At 38.9% G+C, this 18,717-nt stretch overlaps 1 protein-coding gene across 1 annotated transcript in view; it reads left to right on the forward strand.

The window, feature by feature from the left end:
* ttc27 (tetratricopeptide repeat domain 27) overlaps positions 1-18,717 on the forward strand; it is a 267,145-nt gene that overhangs the window by 48,147 nt on the left and 200,281 nt on the right. The window contains exons 6-8 of the mRNA XM_039739065.1: positions 557-721; positions 9,564-9,697; positions 16,933-17,045. Coding sequence (XP_039594999.1) covers positions 557-721; positions 9,564-9,697; positions 16,933-17,045 — 412 coding nt within the window. The remainder of the gene's footprint in view (positions 1-556; positions 722-9,563; positions 9,698-16,932; positions 17,046-18,717) is intronic.

Raw genomic sequence — 18,717 nt, forward strand, 5'->3', positions numbered from 1 at the left:
GTGACTCTGAATAAAATAAGCTTGCTCAAGTACAAGACTTTTTTTAAAAAAATGTTTGATAGTTGTTTCATATTCATCAAGGGTTAATTTTTTTTTTGGGATCCCTGAAATATTTTTCACAGGTACTGTATTAATTAGTAAGGTATTACTTATCAAGAAAAGTAAATACATTCAGCTGTATACAGAGTAGTGGATGTTAAAATTAATACAGAGTCACGGTATTTTTCATCTCAACATATCCAGATTTTTTTTTCATTATTTCTTTCTGCATATCACCCACAAAATGTACAAGTCAATGCATGCGCATTGCAGACATTGATGAGACATTATTACATAAGGTAATTAATTATCTGCAAGAAAGTGTTTTTAGTTGATTGTAAGCATTTAATTCTGTTTTGCCGACATTTACTTTTCATTTTTTAAGCTAGTCATTAATCTAAAATGGCATTGAAATCTCTCACTGAGCACCATCCTTTATAGACTAAATATAGTTTAACAATTTATTAATTTAAAAGTGCAGCAACAATCAACAATTTTTTTTTTCTCTTCCATACAGTGATGGAAAACAACGTTGTTTTCACGTCTGACCAGTTTCTACATTTGGCTGTTCAATTTCTACTAGAATGTGGGCACATATCTCTGTTTTATTTTGATTATACAAAGGCAAAAGAATACATTCATCGTGCTAAGGAAATGATGAAACTGCAGATCACATTGACAGGTAAAATTAACAGTCACTTTTTTAAATAACAGGTGGTGTTTGTTGCACATTTGTCAGTTATGCGTAAAATTTGTATTTACCTCTGCTAATTCTACTTGTTCTTGTAGTTGCATCAAGAAATTATTAAGCTGTTAATTATAGACAATCTAATTGGAAAATTAACAAGGTTTAACTCATTTTTAGTTTGCTTGTTTTGTTTAGTAATTCAACATGCTATTTGTACAAAAATTATCCTTTTAAAGTCACTCAGTTTGTCCGGTTATATTGATAAATAAAGTAATTATGCAGATATCTCAGTGGATTATCAGACTAGCCATACACTGCATGTCATGTTTGTTTCTATCTTGATAACGAGTTTCTTCCAATACAGTTGGTAGAGGCATCATAGGTTGATTAAAATATGTGCGTATTAAGATGTCAGAAAAAAATAGACTGTAAATTTCGAAATGGTTACAAAACAAATTGCAAAGGCTTAGGACTTTATGAAAAGCAAAAGTTATAAGAAAGTATTTGATTTGGAGCAATTGTGTTTCTTCCTACAAGTAATTGATAGCAAAGATAATAATTTTCAATCACCAGGAAGTTGAAATCCCTGGAACAGTTTTTTTAATCAGTGTATCTCTTTAATAAAAAATATAGGACAGTTTATTTAATTTTCTAAACTATAACTGGTAACTCAGAATATTGTAAACATTTCACACAAAGTAGAAAACATAAAAGCAAACAGATTAATAAACCCTTATTATTTATGTGCAACTTGTTTCATTCTGAATCCTTACTTTCACATATAGAAAGCAGCCTCTATACTTCATCTCAGATCTATTTAAAGTTACTTGCAGCCATATTTTTTATTTCTCTGTATAGTTGGTGATTTTCATAATGGACAAACCTTTAACATAGCTTTCCCAGCCAAGAAGCCCTTAGAATGGATGGAACATGAGGATGGATTAACATGGAACAACCGAGAGAGACCCTCTCCCAGGGCCATGTGTCTCTCCCCTCCCCAATGTGCTGGTAGCAATATCCCTCTGGTGTGACTCCCATTTACACACCAGCATGGGACCTGCAGTCCTGATAGGTGGCCCAGCTGTGGTCCTTGGATGCTGTCAAGAGAAGCTGCCAGTAGGAAGCTCCTCTGTACTATACAACTTCTGCATGACCAGGTTTAAAAGAGGCTGCTCCTCTCTTGTCCTTCTGTTATAGCACCATCCTGGTCAGTAAGGTGACACCAAATTGTTAGGGAAACATAACATATCTATCTGGTATTTAATTTAACCTCGCTTAAAAATGAAAACCCTGTCTCTCATAGTTCCAGGAATCTTTGTTCAAAATTTGGCCGTCTGGCTATCTTATGTTCATTTTACTTGTTTTTCCTTAGTCTGTATGGGTTTTCTCTGGATACTGTAATTCTGTTTCTTTCCCCATAGTTAAAGCTGTCTGCTAAAAAATTGATGCTATTTAATGTGATGTAATATTGTAAAATATATAACGTTAGTAGTACATCATGTTGATTAGTAAACATTTATTAGATTTATAAACTATTTTTATAATATTTAGAGAGCACCTAACAAATTCAATTTCCCTTTCTGCAGTGTTGAATTTAAAACCAAGGGATATTCGAGTCATAACTTTTGGGAGAATCATTTCTATTTCAGCCCACATAGAATATTTAGTTATAATAGTAGGCATCTATTTTTTGTTGCTATAGTAAGAAAAAAACTTTTTATATGTCACATTTTGGAGGAGAAAGATGTTCTGCTTATGTTATAATACGCCCCATTAACTGATTATATTTTCCTCACAGGGGACCTCTATGCAGATTTTGTTCTTTTTAATGTTGCACATACTTGATAAAATGTGTTTCTAGAGCAATATTACATTTATCTCAGGTAATTGGCAGGTTAGTGTGAAGGAAGTATGTACACTCACCTAAAGGATTATTAGGAACACCATACTAATATGGTGTTTGACCCCCTTTCGCCTTCAGAACTGCCTTAATTCTATGTGGCATTGATTCAACAAGGTGCTGAAAGCATTCTTTAGAAATGTTGGCCCATATTGATAGGATAGCATCTTGCAGTTGATGGAGATTTGTGGGATGCACATCCAGGGCACGAAGCTCCCGTTCCACCACATCCCAAAGATGCTCTATTGGGTTAAGATCTGGTGACTGTGGGGCCATTTTAGTACAGTGAACTCATTGTCATGTTCAAGAAACCAATTTGAAATGATTCAAGCTTTGTGACATGGTGCATTATCCTGCTGGAAGTAGCCATCAGAGGATGGGTACATGGTGGTCATGAAGGGATGGACATGGTCAGAAACAATGCTCAGGTAGCCCGTGGCATTTAAACGATGCCCAATTGGCACTAAGGGACCTAAAGTGTGCCAAGAAAACATCCCCCACACCATTACACCACCACCACCAGCCTGCACAGTGGTAACAAGTCATGATGGATCCATGTTCTCATTCTGTTTACGCCAAATTCTGACTCTACCATTTGAATGTCTCAACAGAAATCGAGACTCATCAGACCAGGCAACATTTTTCCAGTCTTCAACTGTCCAATTTTGGTGAGCTCGTGCAAATTGTAGCCTCTTATTCCTATTTGTAGTGGAGATGAGTGGTACCCGGTGGGGTCTTCTGCTGTTGTAGCCCATCCGCCTCAAGGTTGTGCGTGTTGTGGCTTCCACAAATGCTTTGCTGCATACCTCGGTTGTAACGAGTGGTTATTTCAGTCAAAGTTGCTCTTCTATCAGCTTGAATCAGTCGGCCCATTCTCCTCTGACCTCTAGCATCAACAAGGCATTTTAAGCCCACAGGACTGCCGCATACTGGATGTTTTTCCCTTTTCACACCATTCTTTGTAAACCCTAGAAATGTTTGTGCGTGAAAATCCCAGTAACTGAGCAGATTGTGAAATACTCAGACCGCCCGTCTGGCACCAACAACCATGCCACGCTCAAAATTGCTTAAATCACCTTTCTTTGCCATTCTGACATTCAGTTTGGAGTTCAGGAGATTGTCTTGACCAGGACCACACCCCTAAATGCATTGAAGCAACTGCCATGTGATTGGTTGATTAGATAATTGCATTAATGAGAAACTGAACAGGTGTTCCTAATAATCCTTTAGGTGGGTGTATATGTATATGTGTATATATATATATATATATATATATATATGTGTATATATGTAATATAAATATATATATGTATATGTATGTATGTATGTATATAAAATATCCTGTACCTAGGTGGAATATGTGTATCTTTCCACCTCTCTAACATGTTCAAGTAATGTTATTAGGCAGTGCTAATTTGACCAGATTGTTACTGGTGCATATCAGACTGTACATCTGTAATTGCAAGCATGTCTTTTTTACATCACACTGATCACTGATTTTTCATATGATAATACATAAGTTGGCTTTTATTCAGTGAGAGAGAACAATTACGTGCAGTCCCCTGCAACACTGGCTTGTGTGGATATGTGGTAATTGGTAGTGAGGTGCACTTTCTAAGAAGACCTTTTCTCAAAAGTGTGTGGCTTACCGTATGTTCATGTTTTGTCTGGAAAAAACTCAATTCTAACTTAAGGTTGTTTTACTCCCTCTTGTGGTTGTAAAGAATATTACCTACCCCAGCAGCATAACATGGCGTTATAGTAATGAGCACAGAATGGTGGCCCTTACAGAATTCATATTTTTCAGATGCAGCAAATGTAAGGTAGTTTAAACCTCTTCATATGTCATTTAGTTGCTTATCATTATCTCATAGCTTTAGTAATATCCATTTATTCTTCACTTGATCATTAAAACATAGTATAGTTAAAGTGCAAAATAGTTACATTAGACAAATGGTTGATAATAAATTAGTTTCATCTGCTGTAATTAAATTAGAATTATATACTTGATATATATCAAGTGACCATGTTAGATATGGCATAGTATTCAGATATCTTAATATGGTGTCTCTTTTCTGTTTAGTTCAATTAAGCATGCAATACACAGAATTTTATTTTCTAAACCCACTATTACTAAAACATCGTACACTGACAATTTAGTATACAGTTTCACAATGTAGTACAGCACAGAGCAGCAGTAAATATAACAATGATAATTATTTAACTAGTAGTGATGCATACTGTATTAATAAATATGTAACAGTAGTCCAGTTTTTAAAAAATAGCTTAGAATTGTCAAACTTATAATCCAGTTCAGAGCTGGAGGAAGCTGGGACACATCTTGGCAACACTGAGCGCAAGACAAGAACATTTCTTGGATTGGAATACCAGTCCATTGCGAGGCTTGCTATCAAAGTGGCCTTGTGTGTGTGTGATGTCTTCCATCCTAAAAGGCATATATTTGGGAAGTAGAAGAAAGATTAGAGTATCATTAGAAAAACCCGTGCTGACAGAGAGGAAACATCTAAATACTGTTCAAACCCCAGTTGGATGCTGAATTTAATCTTTGTACATTGGATCCATGAGACAGCCGCACTTACCCACTGTGCCATCTTCAAATAAAAAAATATAAATGTTATTTTAACAGGGAAGGGTCTGAATGTGCCCAGGCTTTTTACGTAGACCCGAGTACCCCAAACTATTGACTCTTTCTCTATTGAGTCACACTTACCACTCTATTTTAGAGATGCAGCTGTAATCCGCAGCACCAGTTGTGGTTGCCACCAGGGTAAACCAGGGATGACTGTGCCTATGGTGAAAATTATTCTTCCCATCTCTTCTATCTAGACCCCAGGCAGTTTAATAAAAGTGAAAGGCACAGCAAAGATGCAGGTTCAAAAATGTATTCACTCAATATAGAATAATATTTTATAAAATAAGCAAGTCAGATTGATGACTAACCGTAATTCAGATGGATAGCAGCTCTTCTGGCTGGAAGTCTCGGCACCCAATGTGTCTAGATATCACGTGGCTTTGCTAATCCTATGTTGCACTTCTGAGCTAATCTTTAAATCACAGTGGTCTCTGGATGAATATTGATGGATGGAGAAATGACATGTAGCTGCTGGTGTGACCCATATTTATGCTGGCCTTGTTCTTCCTTACTGTCCCCCTTGGACCAATAGAGCATTGTGCCTTAGGGGCCAACTCCCCTCCCTGTTCTGGCCTCATGCCTCTGGACCAAACCAATATTGTCCCACTCAGTTACTCGCCCAAGGTACACCACTACAGAAGAACACTTCATAGCAAAAGAAATTGAACACTGCCTTTCATGAAGGTAAGACTTAAACCAGTCATTATTATGCCAGAGATGCAGTACCTTCCCAGCCTTTGAGATTGTCAACCAAGTTAACACAATCAACAGTATCAAAAGATGAACTAAGATGCAGAAGATTAAGAATACAGCATTCCATTCATTTATTCTTTTTAACATGTCCTATGTTGAACATGAAACCTGGAATGGAACCTTTCAAGCAACTGATTTAAATTCATAAATTAAATCAACTAAATCAGGTAAAATTTTCTCTTAAAATGTTGGCCATAAAAGAAAGTTAAGAAGTTGGACAAAAATTATTCAGAAAATCAGGATCTAAATTAGGCTTTCTTAGATACAGTATATCATATCATTTTTAAAAGAAGACTGAACTTACCTTTTTAGTAATGAACAATTAATGTGAAATTTTGTCAGTGACCTCTTTTAACAATCTTTTCAGCAATATCTAAACTGAATGAAGTGGAATTTAAAGATGAAATATTCTCTATAAAAAAAATACTCTAGCGAGATTGGCAGAAAAAATTCCAAGATGACATTTGGAGACATAGAAGAGAAAGAAATAATGGGTTGTGAAATAGAGGCAATCTCCATCCATCCATCCATCCATCCATCCTTTTCCGCTAATCCGGGGTTGGGTCGCGGGGGCAGCAGCTTAAGCAGAGAGGCTCAGACTTCCCACTCCCCGGCCACTTCTTCCAGCTGTTCCGGGAGAATCCCAAGGCGTTCCCAGGCCAGCCGGGAGACATAGTCCCTCCAGCGTGTCCTGGGTCTTCCACGGGACCTCCTCCCGGTTGGATGTGCCCGGAACACCTCACCAGGGAGGTGTCCAGGAGGCATCCTGACCAGATGCCTGAGCCACCTCTTCTGACTCCTCTCGATGCAGAGGAGTAGAGGCAATCTTATTTTTATTTTGTTTTTTTTCCTGAAAATTATAACTTCCCACACTAATTAGGAGTAAAATCAGTTTTTGCATATTTAACTGAATTTAGTATCTTTGTAGTATAAACAGAAACCACGGGTTATAGTAATTATTAGATCACAAACCAGAAAAAAAAATTGCTGTAGCTTTTTTCATAGTAAAATTCAATATTCTTTGTAACTACTTCATACAATCTTACAATAAATGCAGATTTGTTGATCACCTTCTGCGTTTAGCATGTGTTTACTCACTCCTGATGCTCTGAATGTGATTTTCAAATCACTTTAATCAAATATTATTGCAAAGATTCTATATGTACGCTATAGAATAGGCAGCAAATATACAATACAAAGTAAACAAGCTGTAGATTTTAAAGAACAAATAATTTGTTAAAGGAATTTTCCTCAAAATCAAGTGACTAACAAAATAAATGAATTTGACTTCGATCAATGTAACATCTGTACTGTTTAAAAAGAACACTCCATCCAAAAATGATATTTTTTATATATTACATACCCCTGTAGTTTGTGGTGATTGCTAAGAAAACATTTTAAACTCGGGTTTAGAAGTAGATTAGAAAGAAAAAAGTTTGATATAATAGAATCCAGTGGTAACCAATGATGTACAACGACAAACAATGTGAAAATAGAAGAAAAATCTGAAGTTACTTGTGTCACATAATCTACTTGTCATTTATCCAGTTGTTAAGCTCAAAATATGCCAAAAGCTCTCATTTTTGCTAAAATATTCTTAAATAGATGGTTCTGGAAAAGTTAGCGCACGTCAGAAACAAAAAAACGCACTTCCTTAATACTGCACTTCTGAATTAAAGATCTGCCTCTCCCCCTCCTTCACTGGTTCAGAGTCCTGTCTTCAGTTCACAAGTGTAGTATTATGGGAATGCCTTTCCTGTTTATGATATCTGCTGAGGCAAATCGCGAATGTGTTTTGCATGTTTTGAGCATATAACTGGATAAATGACATGAGGATTATGCAACACGAGTAATGTGAGATTTTTTTTCTTTTCCATGGGTTTTTTTTCACATTGTTTGCCATTGTACAGCATCGGTCATGATTACGTTCTATTATAAACTTTTTTCTTTCCGTTCTGCATGAAAACATTATATTAAATTTTTTTTCTTAGTTATCACTACAAACTACGTGGGGTAAGTAATGTTTAAAAAAATGTATTGTTTTTGGGTGCAGATGCTACATAGGATAGAAAGTCAGCTTTGAAAGCAATATCATCATTTGCTGGATGGCAGGGAGACAAACCTTTTTTGCTAGGATGTGTGAGTTAATGAAAGTGTTTCTTTAGAAATCTCTTGTCATAAATGTCTAATATGAATGATGTGAGTTGTGAAACAACTCTTATTTTGACAAGCCTCTGTGAAATGCAGTGTATCTGTGATCCACATGTTCCATTGAGCTGCTGTATGTAGGTAATTGTGTGACTGTTATGCTGGTAGTTCCTTTCAGCGAGTGTTACAATCCTCTTGTTTTTCAGCTGTGTTTTTGAATATAGATATACTGTAATGCAAGTACTATCTTTCTCTTTTAAATGCTATGATATTCTAGATATAACAGATGGGAGCAATAGTCCCAGTGACGAATTGGGCTGTTTTGACCAACCGCTGCAGGACCTTGTTGTCTGACAGAGTGCTGTTGCCATAGCAGCTCAGTAATTTGCTGTCCACCATGCGTATGTGTCACTTAGCAAGGAGAAAGATTAACGTTCTTTAGCCTCCTTAAAAAGTGAAACTGCTGTTGAGGGGCAACATATAATTACTTTCTTTGTTTATTCAGGTGTTCTAATTAAGAGCTGATAATAGTAGATATGAAAAGTAAATCTCATTGTTTTCATATTGTTTAATTATAGCTTTTTTTACGACTTGTGAACACCTTTCCATTCATTTTTTGTTATGCCTGGTATGCTGTGTAATAACGTGTTGCAAATTCATTTTGATTAAGAATGTTCTATCCCTTCAAATATTAACCATGGAACTAAAATAAATATTTTCTTAAATAGTATGTTTTTACTATAGCACAGTCTGCAGCTTCTGTTACTCTTGGATTGCTAAGATTGCTAAATGATATTGCATGCCCACCCTCTGATATTTATAATGACGTATGGGTTATGTTGGAGAAGACCTCTACATCTGAAGCTGTTAGCTCAGTACAGGATTTTATATGTTTAACAAAATTATAGGTGTCAAGTGATTCTAGTGTATTCCTCAAGAATAGCAGCTGATTTCTTGTCCGCATTAAGACATTAAGACCAGGCAGCATAAAGAGGAAGCCAGCCTTTTTGTTTTTACACAAAGGGTAAAAGTCACATTTTTACTTTAAATTATTATACTATAATGTTTAGTTAATAGTTTTTTTTTATATTAAGATAACTATTTCATGTCATTGGAAATTCATTTAACAATATATTTTTCTGCAAATGTACATTTTGTAGATGCACATGCGCAAATCACCACCTTTGCTTTATTATTTCTTCTAACTCTAATATGCAGTGACACTGTAAAATGTTTCCATTTGCTTTTTTTATTGTACTTGGAGAAAGAGTTGGGGTTTTGCACACTTGACGGCACACTGAAAATTTTCCAGTGTTTTTTGTGGACCTGCCAGCCCTTGACAGGTAATAAATAAAAGTGTATTCCTTTCTACTTTTTTGCAGGTGCCTTGGGAAAGCGCACACGGTTTCAGGAAAGTTATTTGCCACAACTGATCTTAAATGTCCAAAGGGAAGGGGCTGCTCTGTCACAAAGTCATCTCACTCCAGACCCTACACCAGTGGAAAAATTGCCAAAGGTACAAAAATATTTCTTTCTTCAGATCACCCCCGAGATTTTCATATCTTAAAGAATTGGAAGGTTGCAGCTCAAAATAAGGATATGTAATTTTGTTTTTGTTGTGTTTTTGGGGGAAGAAAAAAAGAAAAAACGACTTCTGTTAAGTTTCTAATGAAAAGAAAAAAACTCAAAAGATTTTTGCCTTATCAGATGATGTTTTCATCCAATATTCACATATAGAAAGAAAATATAGAATATTGTGCATTAGGGGTTTGTAGTGGATTAGGTTCCAACCAAACCTGGGCAGGTTAACACTTGATTACAACGGGTGTTCCAAAATTCACACAAGATTTGAATTTGGCACCATCTGTGCGGTAAAGTGTTGCCAATGAAAAAAAAGACAGCGTGACAGCTCACAGTTCAGGGTTATTAATAATGGAATGCTACACGAAAGAACAACGCGTTTTCATTGTTAAGCAATATTTAAAAAATAATGAAGGTTTGCCAGCTACAATTCGCAATTTTCGTTCTAAATATGGTCGGAATAGTGATTTAACTTCATCAAATTTTTTGAACAAAATCGTCTTCAGCGATGAGGCTCATTTTCATCTTGATGGCTTCGTTAATTGTCAAAATTGTCACATTTGGGGTTCAGAAAATCCACGAGCAATTGTTGAGAAACAAAGGCATCCACAACGTGTCACTGTTTGGTGCGGATTTTGGGCTGGAGGCATCATCGGACCATTCTTCTTTGAAAATGTGGCTAGTCAGGCAATAACAGTTAATGGTGCTTGCTATCGCGACATGATAATCCAGCTTTTTGTGCCTAAATTGCAAGATATGGATGTGGACAACATGTGGCTTCAACAAGACGGTGCCACGTGCCATACAGCCCGAGAAACAATTCAATTACTGCATGAGTCATTTCCTGATCGTGTAATTTCTTGTTTTAGTGATCAGATCATGCGATTTAACACCGTTGGGCTTTTTTCTTTGGGGTTTTTTGAAGTCTAAGGTTTATGCCATCAAGCCCACAACCACCCACACCTTGAAGGAGGAAATTGAGCGCTCTATCAATGAAATTCAGCCACATTTATGCAAAACGGTCATGGAAAATTTCAACAGTGCGAGTGCGTATGTGCCAGCAAAGCCGTGGAGGCCATTTACCCGATATGCTATTTCATACATAACTCTATACTGTACTATGTTATGAAACAATTAAAAACCTGTGTTCTCTATCAAAATTACTTCTTGCATGAATTTTGGGACACCCTTTATATTAAGTACACCTACTTATTTAAATAGTCCACCCTCCTTTTTTCTAATCTGCTTATCCAGTTCAGGGGCATGGCAGTTATGCATAAGCTTTTGCTTGACAGCTTTTGTGTACAGACTGTGTTCACATTGACTGATTAAAGTGTAGATGTTAAAATGCATTTCTGATTGTTATGTGAGTAACACCCAGAATTGTTAGATGTCTGATGTGGCCAAACATTATTAAGATTTTTATGTACAACAGAATATATACAGTTGAGTGTCAACACTTCAAAAATGTTTTGAACAGGTGAATTTGATATTTCTAATGAAAACAGTCACCTGTGCACACTATAGTACTAAGCATCAGGCATCACTGCATGGAACTTGTTTCAGGTCATAGTCTCCTGATATGGAGTGAATAAAATTTTACCGTCAGTTGTCTCTTTATTAGTACAGTATTGACATTTTATACAGAGTACAATGTTCTTTGTTCTGGAATGTGCCTTTAATTATGTGAGGTTTTTTTCTTTTGAATAAAAATAGATATCATCTTGGTAAAATAGGAATTCATACTAATGTATTTGAAAACAAGTGTCAAAAGATTACCTAATTTGGAAGTCAAAACATTGTGGAAAAGTGTATTATCGACAATGTTAGTGTATAATTAAAATGTAAATATATCAGATGCCTGCTTTTGTTTAGTCTTTCTGAGAAAATTAATTGTTTTCACAGATTGGTACTATCATCAGTGTGCTTTTGTTAATATTCCTTCTGAGCAAATATAGCATACTAGCCAACCCGCGGCGTACCATACGCCGCATAATCAGGCCAGTTTTTTAATGATTTTTAAGCACAGGGAGAAAATGAACATTTGAAAAATCGGTAATGTAATAAATCAGCAAGAAAAGCAACATTGTAACAATGCACGGAACGAACCAACACACAGCGTCGTAATCGAAAACTCAGTTTTTAAAGACTGCTTACTTCATTGTGTTTTAACCTCAGTTGTAAAGGATTGTTTTAAGGATCCCATGAGATACCCCTCGCAAACCGTTTTACACGCTGCATATGGCTATTCACCTCCGCGAGAAACATGCCTCTATGAACAGTCAACGTGGCTCGGAGGTGCCAGGAGTTGGTGGGCGTGGCTTCTTCCTGCGCCATAGGTGTCTGTCTTGTCGGCGGCTCAGTGAATCCACGCCCCCTCCGGCGTGCTTTCCATGGTTGTCTTGCCTTAGTCAATTATATATATAAATTGTAAAATGAGGCTGGGGTAGGTGGTGGCTAAGTAGGGCCAGTTTGGCCGAGTCTTAAAGGTTCATTTAATCTGTTCAGCCCTTCAATAATTGCATCATTGTGGTCTGACAATGTACCACAACTCCATCCATCCATCCATCCATCCTCTTCCGCTTATCCGAGGTCGGGTCGCTGGGGTAGCAGCTTAAGCAGAGAAGCCCAGACTTCCCTCTCCCCGGCCACTTCTTCCAGCTCTTCCAGGAGAATCCCAAGGCGTTCCCAGGCCAGCCGGGAGACATAGTCCCTCCAGCGTGTCCTGGGTCTTCCCTGGGGCCTCCTCCTGGTTGGACGTGCCCGGAACACCTCACCAAGGAGGAGTCTAGGAGGCATCCTGATCAGATGCCCGAGCCACCTCATCTGACTCCTCTCGATGCGGAGGAGCAGCGGCTCTACTCTGAGCCCCTCCCGGGTGACTGAGCTCCTCACCCTATCTTTAAGGGAAAGCCCAGACACCCTGCGAAGGAAACTCATTTCAGCCGCTTGTATTCGCGATCTCGTTCTTTCGGTCACTACCCATAGCTCATGATCATAGGTGAGGGTAGGAACGTAGATCGACTGGTAAATTGAGAGCTTTGCCTTACGGCTCAGCTCTTTTTTCACCACGACAGACCGATGCAGAGCTCGCATCACTGCGGATGCCGCACCGATCCGCCTGTCAATCTCACGATCCATTCTTCCCTCACTCGTGAACAAGACCCCAAGATACTTAAACTCCTCCACTTGGGGCAGGATCTCGCCCCCAACCCTGAGAGGGCACTCCACCCTTTTCCGGCTGAGGACCATGCTCTCGGATTTGGAGGTGCTGATTCTCATCCCAGCCGCTTCACACTCAGCTGCGAACCAATCCAGAGAGAGCTGAAGATCACGGCCTGATGAAGCAAACAGGACAACATCATCTGCAAAAGCAGTGACCCAATCCTGAGTCCACCAAACCGGACCCCTTCAACACCCTGGCTGCGCCTAGAAATTCTGCCCATAAAAGTTATGAACAGAATCGGTGACAAAGGGCAGCCCTGGTGGAGTCAAACTCTCACTGGAAAAGGGCTCGACTTACTGCCGGCAATGCGGACCAAGCTCTGACACCGGTTGTACAGGGACCAAACAGCTCTTATCAGTGGGTCCGGTACCCCAAACTCCCATGCACCCTCCAGGATCCTGCTAAGGGTGTAGAGCTGGTCCACTGTTCCACGACCAGGACGAAAACCACACTGTTCCTCCTGAATCCGAGGTTCGACTGTCCGACGGACCCTCCTCTCCAGAACCCCCGAATAGACTTTTCCAGGGAGGCTGAGGAGTGTGATCCCTCTATAGTTGGAACACACCCTCCGTCCCCTTTTAAAGAGGGGACCACCACCCCGGTCTGCCAATCCAGAGGCACTGTCCCTGATGTCCATGCGATGTTGCAGAGACGTGTCAACCAAGACAGTCCTACAACATCCAGAGCATTAAGGAACTCGGGCATATCTCATCCACCCCGGGGCCCTGCCACCAAGGAGTTTTTTGACCACCTCGGTGACTTCAGTCCCAGAGATGGGAGAGCCCACCTCAGAGTCCCCAGGCTCTGCTTCCTCATTGGAAGGCATGTTAGTGGGATTGAGGAGGTCTTCAAGTACTCCCCCACCGACCCACAACGCCCCGAAGTCGAGGTCAGCAGCGCACCATCCCCACCATATACAGTGTTGACACTGCACTGCTTCCCCTTCCTGAGACGCCGGACGGTGGACCAGAATCTCCTCGAAGCCGTCCAAAGTCGCTCTCCATGGCCTCTCCAAACTCCTCCCATGCCCGAAGTTTTGCCTCAGCAACAACGAAGCCGCATTCCGCTTGCCCTGCCGGTACCTATCAGCTGCCTCCAGAGACCCACAGGACAAAAAGGTCCTATAGGACTCCTTCTTCAGCTTGACGGCATCCCTCACGCCGGTGTCCACCAACGGGTTCGGGATTGCCGCCAACAGGCACCGACCACCTTGCGGCCACAGTCCGTCAGCCGCCTCAACAATAGAGGCACGGAACATGGCCCATTCGACTCAATGTCCCCACCTCCCTCGGGACGTGGTTGAAGTTCTGCCGAGGTGGGAGTTGAAGCTACTTCTGACAGGGGACTCTGCCAGCCGCTCCCAGCAGACCCTCACAACACGCTTGGGCCTACCAGGTCTGACCGCATCTTCCCCACCATCGAAGCCAACTCACCACCAGGTGATGATCAGTTGACAGCTCCGCCCCTCTCTTCACCCGAGTGTCCAAGACATATGGCCGCAAGTCTGACGACACAACCACAAAGTCGATCATTGAACTGAGGCCTAGGTGTCCTGATGCCAAGTGCACATATGAACACCCTTATGCTTGAACATGGTGTTCGTTATGGACAATCCATGATGAGCACAGAAGTCCAATAACAAAACACCGCTCGGGTTCAGATCGGGGCAGCCATTCCTCCCAATCACGCCCTTCCAGGTCTCACTGTCATTGCCTACGTGGGCATTGAAGTCTCCCAGCAAACCGAGGAAATCCCCAGAAGGTATGCCCTATAGCACCCCCTCCAGAGACTCCAAAAAGGGTGGATACTCCAAACTGCTGTTCGGCGCATACGCACAAACAACAGTCAGGACCCTTCCCCCCACCCAAAGGCGGAGGGGGGCCACCCTCTCATCCACCGGGGTAATCCCCAATGCACAGGCTCCGAGTCGGGGGGCAATAAGTATGCCCACACCTGCTCGGCCTCTCCGGGGCAACTCCAGAGTGGTAGAGAGTCCAGCCCCTCTCAAGGAGATTGGTTTCAGAGTCCAAGCTGTGCGTCGAGGTGAGTCCGACTATATCTAGCCGAAACCTCTCAACCTCGCGCACTAGCTCAGGCTCCTTTCCCTTCAGAGAGGTGACATTCCACGTCCCAAGAGTCCCATGAGCCTACATGGAGCATAGAGAAGGAAAAACTAACTTGCAGTTAATGGATATGTTTAAAATTATTCAAGTGATTTATTTATTGATATTCAGTTATTAAAGAGGAGATAAAATCAGCTGCTAAAAGTTGTTTTGGTGGTTTGCTTATGAAAGTTTCAAAACCTGTTTCAAGACTGCTTTGGTTGTGTTGACAAGCTTAACTTAAAATCAAAACCATATACCGAGCTAGGGACATGTACATTTACCTTCACTAACACAAACTGGTCACTTGCAAATATATAAAAATAGTTTAACATTTCACAATCACCTTTATTTGTCACATATCACAAACTCAGAACTTTTACCTGTGGTTGACTTCTCAGTTATTAAAAGGAGGGCGATACTGAAAAAATATAATGCATGCTGCAAAACATGGCTTCACCAAAAAAGCATTTGTACAGTCTTCAGCTATATTAGCATTAGAAATTATGGATTTTCCTTTAAATTACCGTCTTATACTTTTGACATTTTTTGTGTTTTGTTTAAAGAGCTCTGCCTTTGAAAATGGGCACTGTACTTTTAATCTTTTTTCTTACTAAGCAGAAGATGGAAATGATGCTTGTGTTACAAAGCACAGTTACTACTTCTTGCTTGTGTCTTGTTTTACTTGGAAAGAAAATTTTGTATTCTATTTTAATTCATACTCTGTATTTGCAAGAAATGTTTGTTATATGTTGATTATTTGTATTGAAACTTTGAATGGTTTTCCTTTCATGACATAGTTGAAGTTAATAATGCTAAGAATCTAATGTTCATATGTCTTTTTTGGAGTGTGTTTCTTTACAGATGTTACTGTTTTGATTGATTTGACTTGACAGTATTATGATGGTTAAAGAATAACTAGTAGATATCTTGAATGCCACATTTGATTTAATCAGTGGTTTCAATAAAATGTAGCAGAATATTTTGTGATCCATTGGTACTTTTCTGTTAAAGCAGCATTTGCCTATGTTAGCCATCTTTACAGTAATACTTAGTACTAAGTGTTAGAAAACTGAAAACATATGTTAAGGCCCAGTATTTTATTGTGGTTCATTGTTTGCATACCTTAAAATAATTGGGCCTTACTACCTTTTACCTAGTCTGCATGGTCTCCATCTTTATTGCATGGCAAACTCCTGCCTGCCTAAGCTCTATTTGGAGTACTGTGGGCTGCTTTCAGTGGTCTCGATCATAGAAATATTGCTCCATTTTATCTCAGTATTTGCACCTGCTATGGCAACATGTCCTCTACATAATTGTTGCACTCAGTAAAATAACATTTGTTATTATGTATAAGTAAATGAAAATATGGTACTGATTAACAAAGGCATGTATTTCTGTGAAAGAGTCATTTTTCTCTCCCTGAGGCATTCAAACAATTGTTTTGCCTGTTTTTGTGTCCCTAAATATATACTGAACTGTAACATAAAATCTATTGTACAAAGCAAACTGTCGATTTTGAAAACCAAGCACATTCCTAGTTTTGACCCAAACGGCATCGATCAGAATGTTAGACTATACAAAAAACATGCTCTGTTTCTTGTAAAACTATAAAAACATTTTTCTTTCTGTTTAATTATTTTGGCAGCTATTTATGACAGCAACATTTTCAAGCATAGTGCCAAAGTTTTTTTGACATATTTGCTTAAAGAATTCTCTTAATGTACATAGACCTTTTTGCAGAATTTTGATTCCTGCTTATGTAATTCTAAATCAATAAATTGTACAAATATTGGATTGACCTAAATTTTATTTTTTTGAATAATATGTGCTTCTTTCTAGGACCATTGTCTGACTGATGATACAGTGCTGAACAATATTAAGCTGGCAGATCCAGACCAGTTTATTATGCCTGATCTTTGTGCAGAAGAACAAGCTGTTGTTCTTGGAATCTGGTAGGTAGATGTGTTCAGATTTTTTCTGTTTTTAACATTTATAATGTATTAATGCAAACCAAAGTGTGATGAATCTGAGTTTTGTTGTTCTTAAAACCATTTCAGAACTTATTAAACTTGTTTTTCCTGGTTTTAACATTTATCGTCATTATAGCAGTGACATTTTGGTTTTGGTGTGTCCCACTGTTTTATGGAGAACGGTCAAGCTGCAGACTGCCAGAGATCTGCGATTTAGGAGCTCATTTGAACAGCCTATTGGATATCATGTTTATGTCATATGATTTAGGTTCTTCCAACCGTTTTTGCTTCGTTTAGCCCATGACAACTTTTTGAAACTAAATTTACCCCACCCTGTTTTGTTAAGTAATTTGAGTTTATACTTCTACCACAATAAAGCGTTTGACAAAGAGGAAATTTCAAGATATTGTTTTAACATTTTTAAGTTCAAATAACAATAATAATACCTCACAATAATGCAATTTCACTAATTTAAAACAACTAATGATGAGCTGATACTGGTATTCCAGATTGAAACACACTGAGTCAATGAGACGCTTGTTCTTGCTTTTCACCTGTGACTGTGGATATTCTTGGCACACTTGTTGAAAGAACAAGTCTTATGTCATCTTTGGGAACTAATCAAAATCTTCATGACTTCAGCTTTTTTAAGCAAATTGATCTCTAGAATAGGTTAAAGTTTACCCTTTGGTTGGGAAACCCTGATTTACACAGTGGAAAGTCCAAGAAGGGTCTGGCTGTGGCCTACAACACAAGACTCTCCTACTACACGACAGATCTACCATCATATATTTCTGCTTGATAGTCGTCTTTACTCCTGAGTAAGATAACCAATCCACAACTCTATCCTTAAACATAATTTAAGGATATTATTTTGAGAACAATACACAAGGTACGTGTTGCGAAAAATGCAAATGACTGGCCATATAGTGTAACATGACTGATGTGTATTGCAAAGGCCACTAAATGTCATTGAATGTGTCCGATGTGATGTGCTTGCCAATGGAGCAGATCCCTGGAGGTCTGTAGCTAGACTCTATTGTGTGTGTTTTTTTTGTTCTTTGCTGTTTGTTGTCGTTGTACTGGTTTTAGTTGCATGCTATGGTGGTCTCGGTGTGTTGTGTGATTATGCTTTGCCTATTAAATATGGCAACGCACAGCTTCAGGCATCCAGTTCTTGGACCCACTACTGAATATCTGTCACGTCTAGTTAAAATGAGGGCTAAGGATTATGTAGTTGTTTTTTTTTTTTTTCCTTCTTTTTCTGAGTACAGCTTTGTTTTAGTTTTTGGCTTTGAGAACCCCCTATGCTTGCTTCCTTTGGTATTCTGACCTCAGCCTCTTTAAAGACTATGGTGTTTGCCTGCTTCATTTTGTGCTGGTCATCTCCTGGTCTTTTTTTTTTTTTTGTTCCTGTCTCCTCCAGGATGCCTCTACCATACAGGATTTTCATAACCCAAAGCACCTGTTAATATACTGTATAGGGACACTATGTGCTCACTCTGTTTATAGCAAATCAAAGTGAAGAAATATTAAATCCACATTTACTGTTTGTGTGTTGTTTTCAACCCTTACATAGTCAAATAATTAGAAAGTAATGGATATTTTTCTTTATTTCCACATTTAATGATAATACATTTTTGTAAAGTATTTG

The sequence above is a fragment of the Polypterus senegalus genome, chromosome 16, assembly GCF_016835505.1.
Source record: "Polypterus senegalus isolate Bchr_013 chromosome 16, ASM1683550v1, whole genome shotgun sequence".
NCBI lineage: Eukaryota > Metazoa > Chordata > Cladistia > Polypteriformes > Polypteridae > Polypterus > Polypterus senegalus.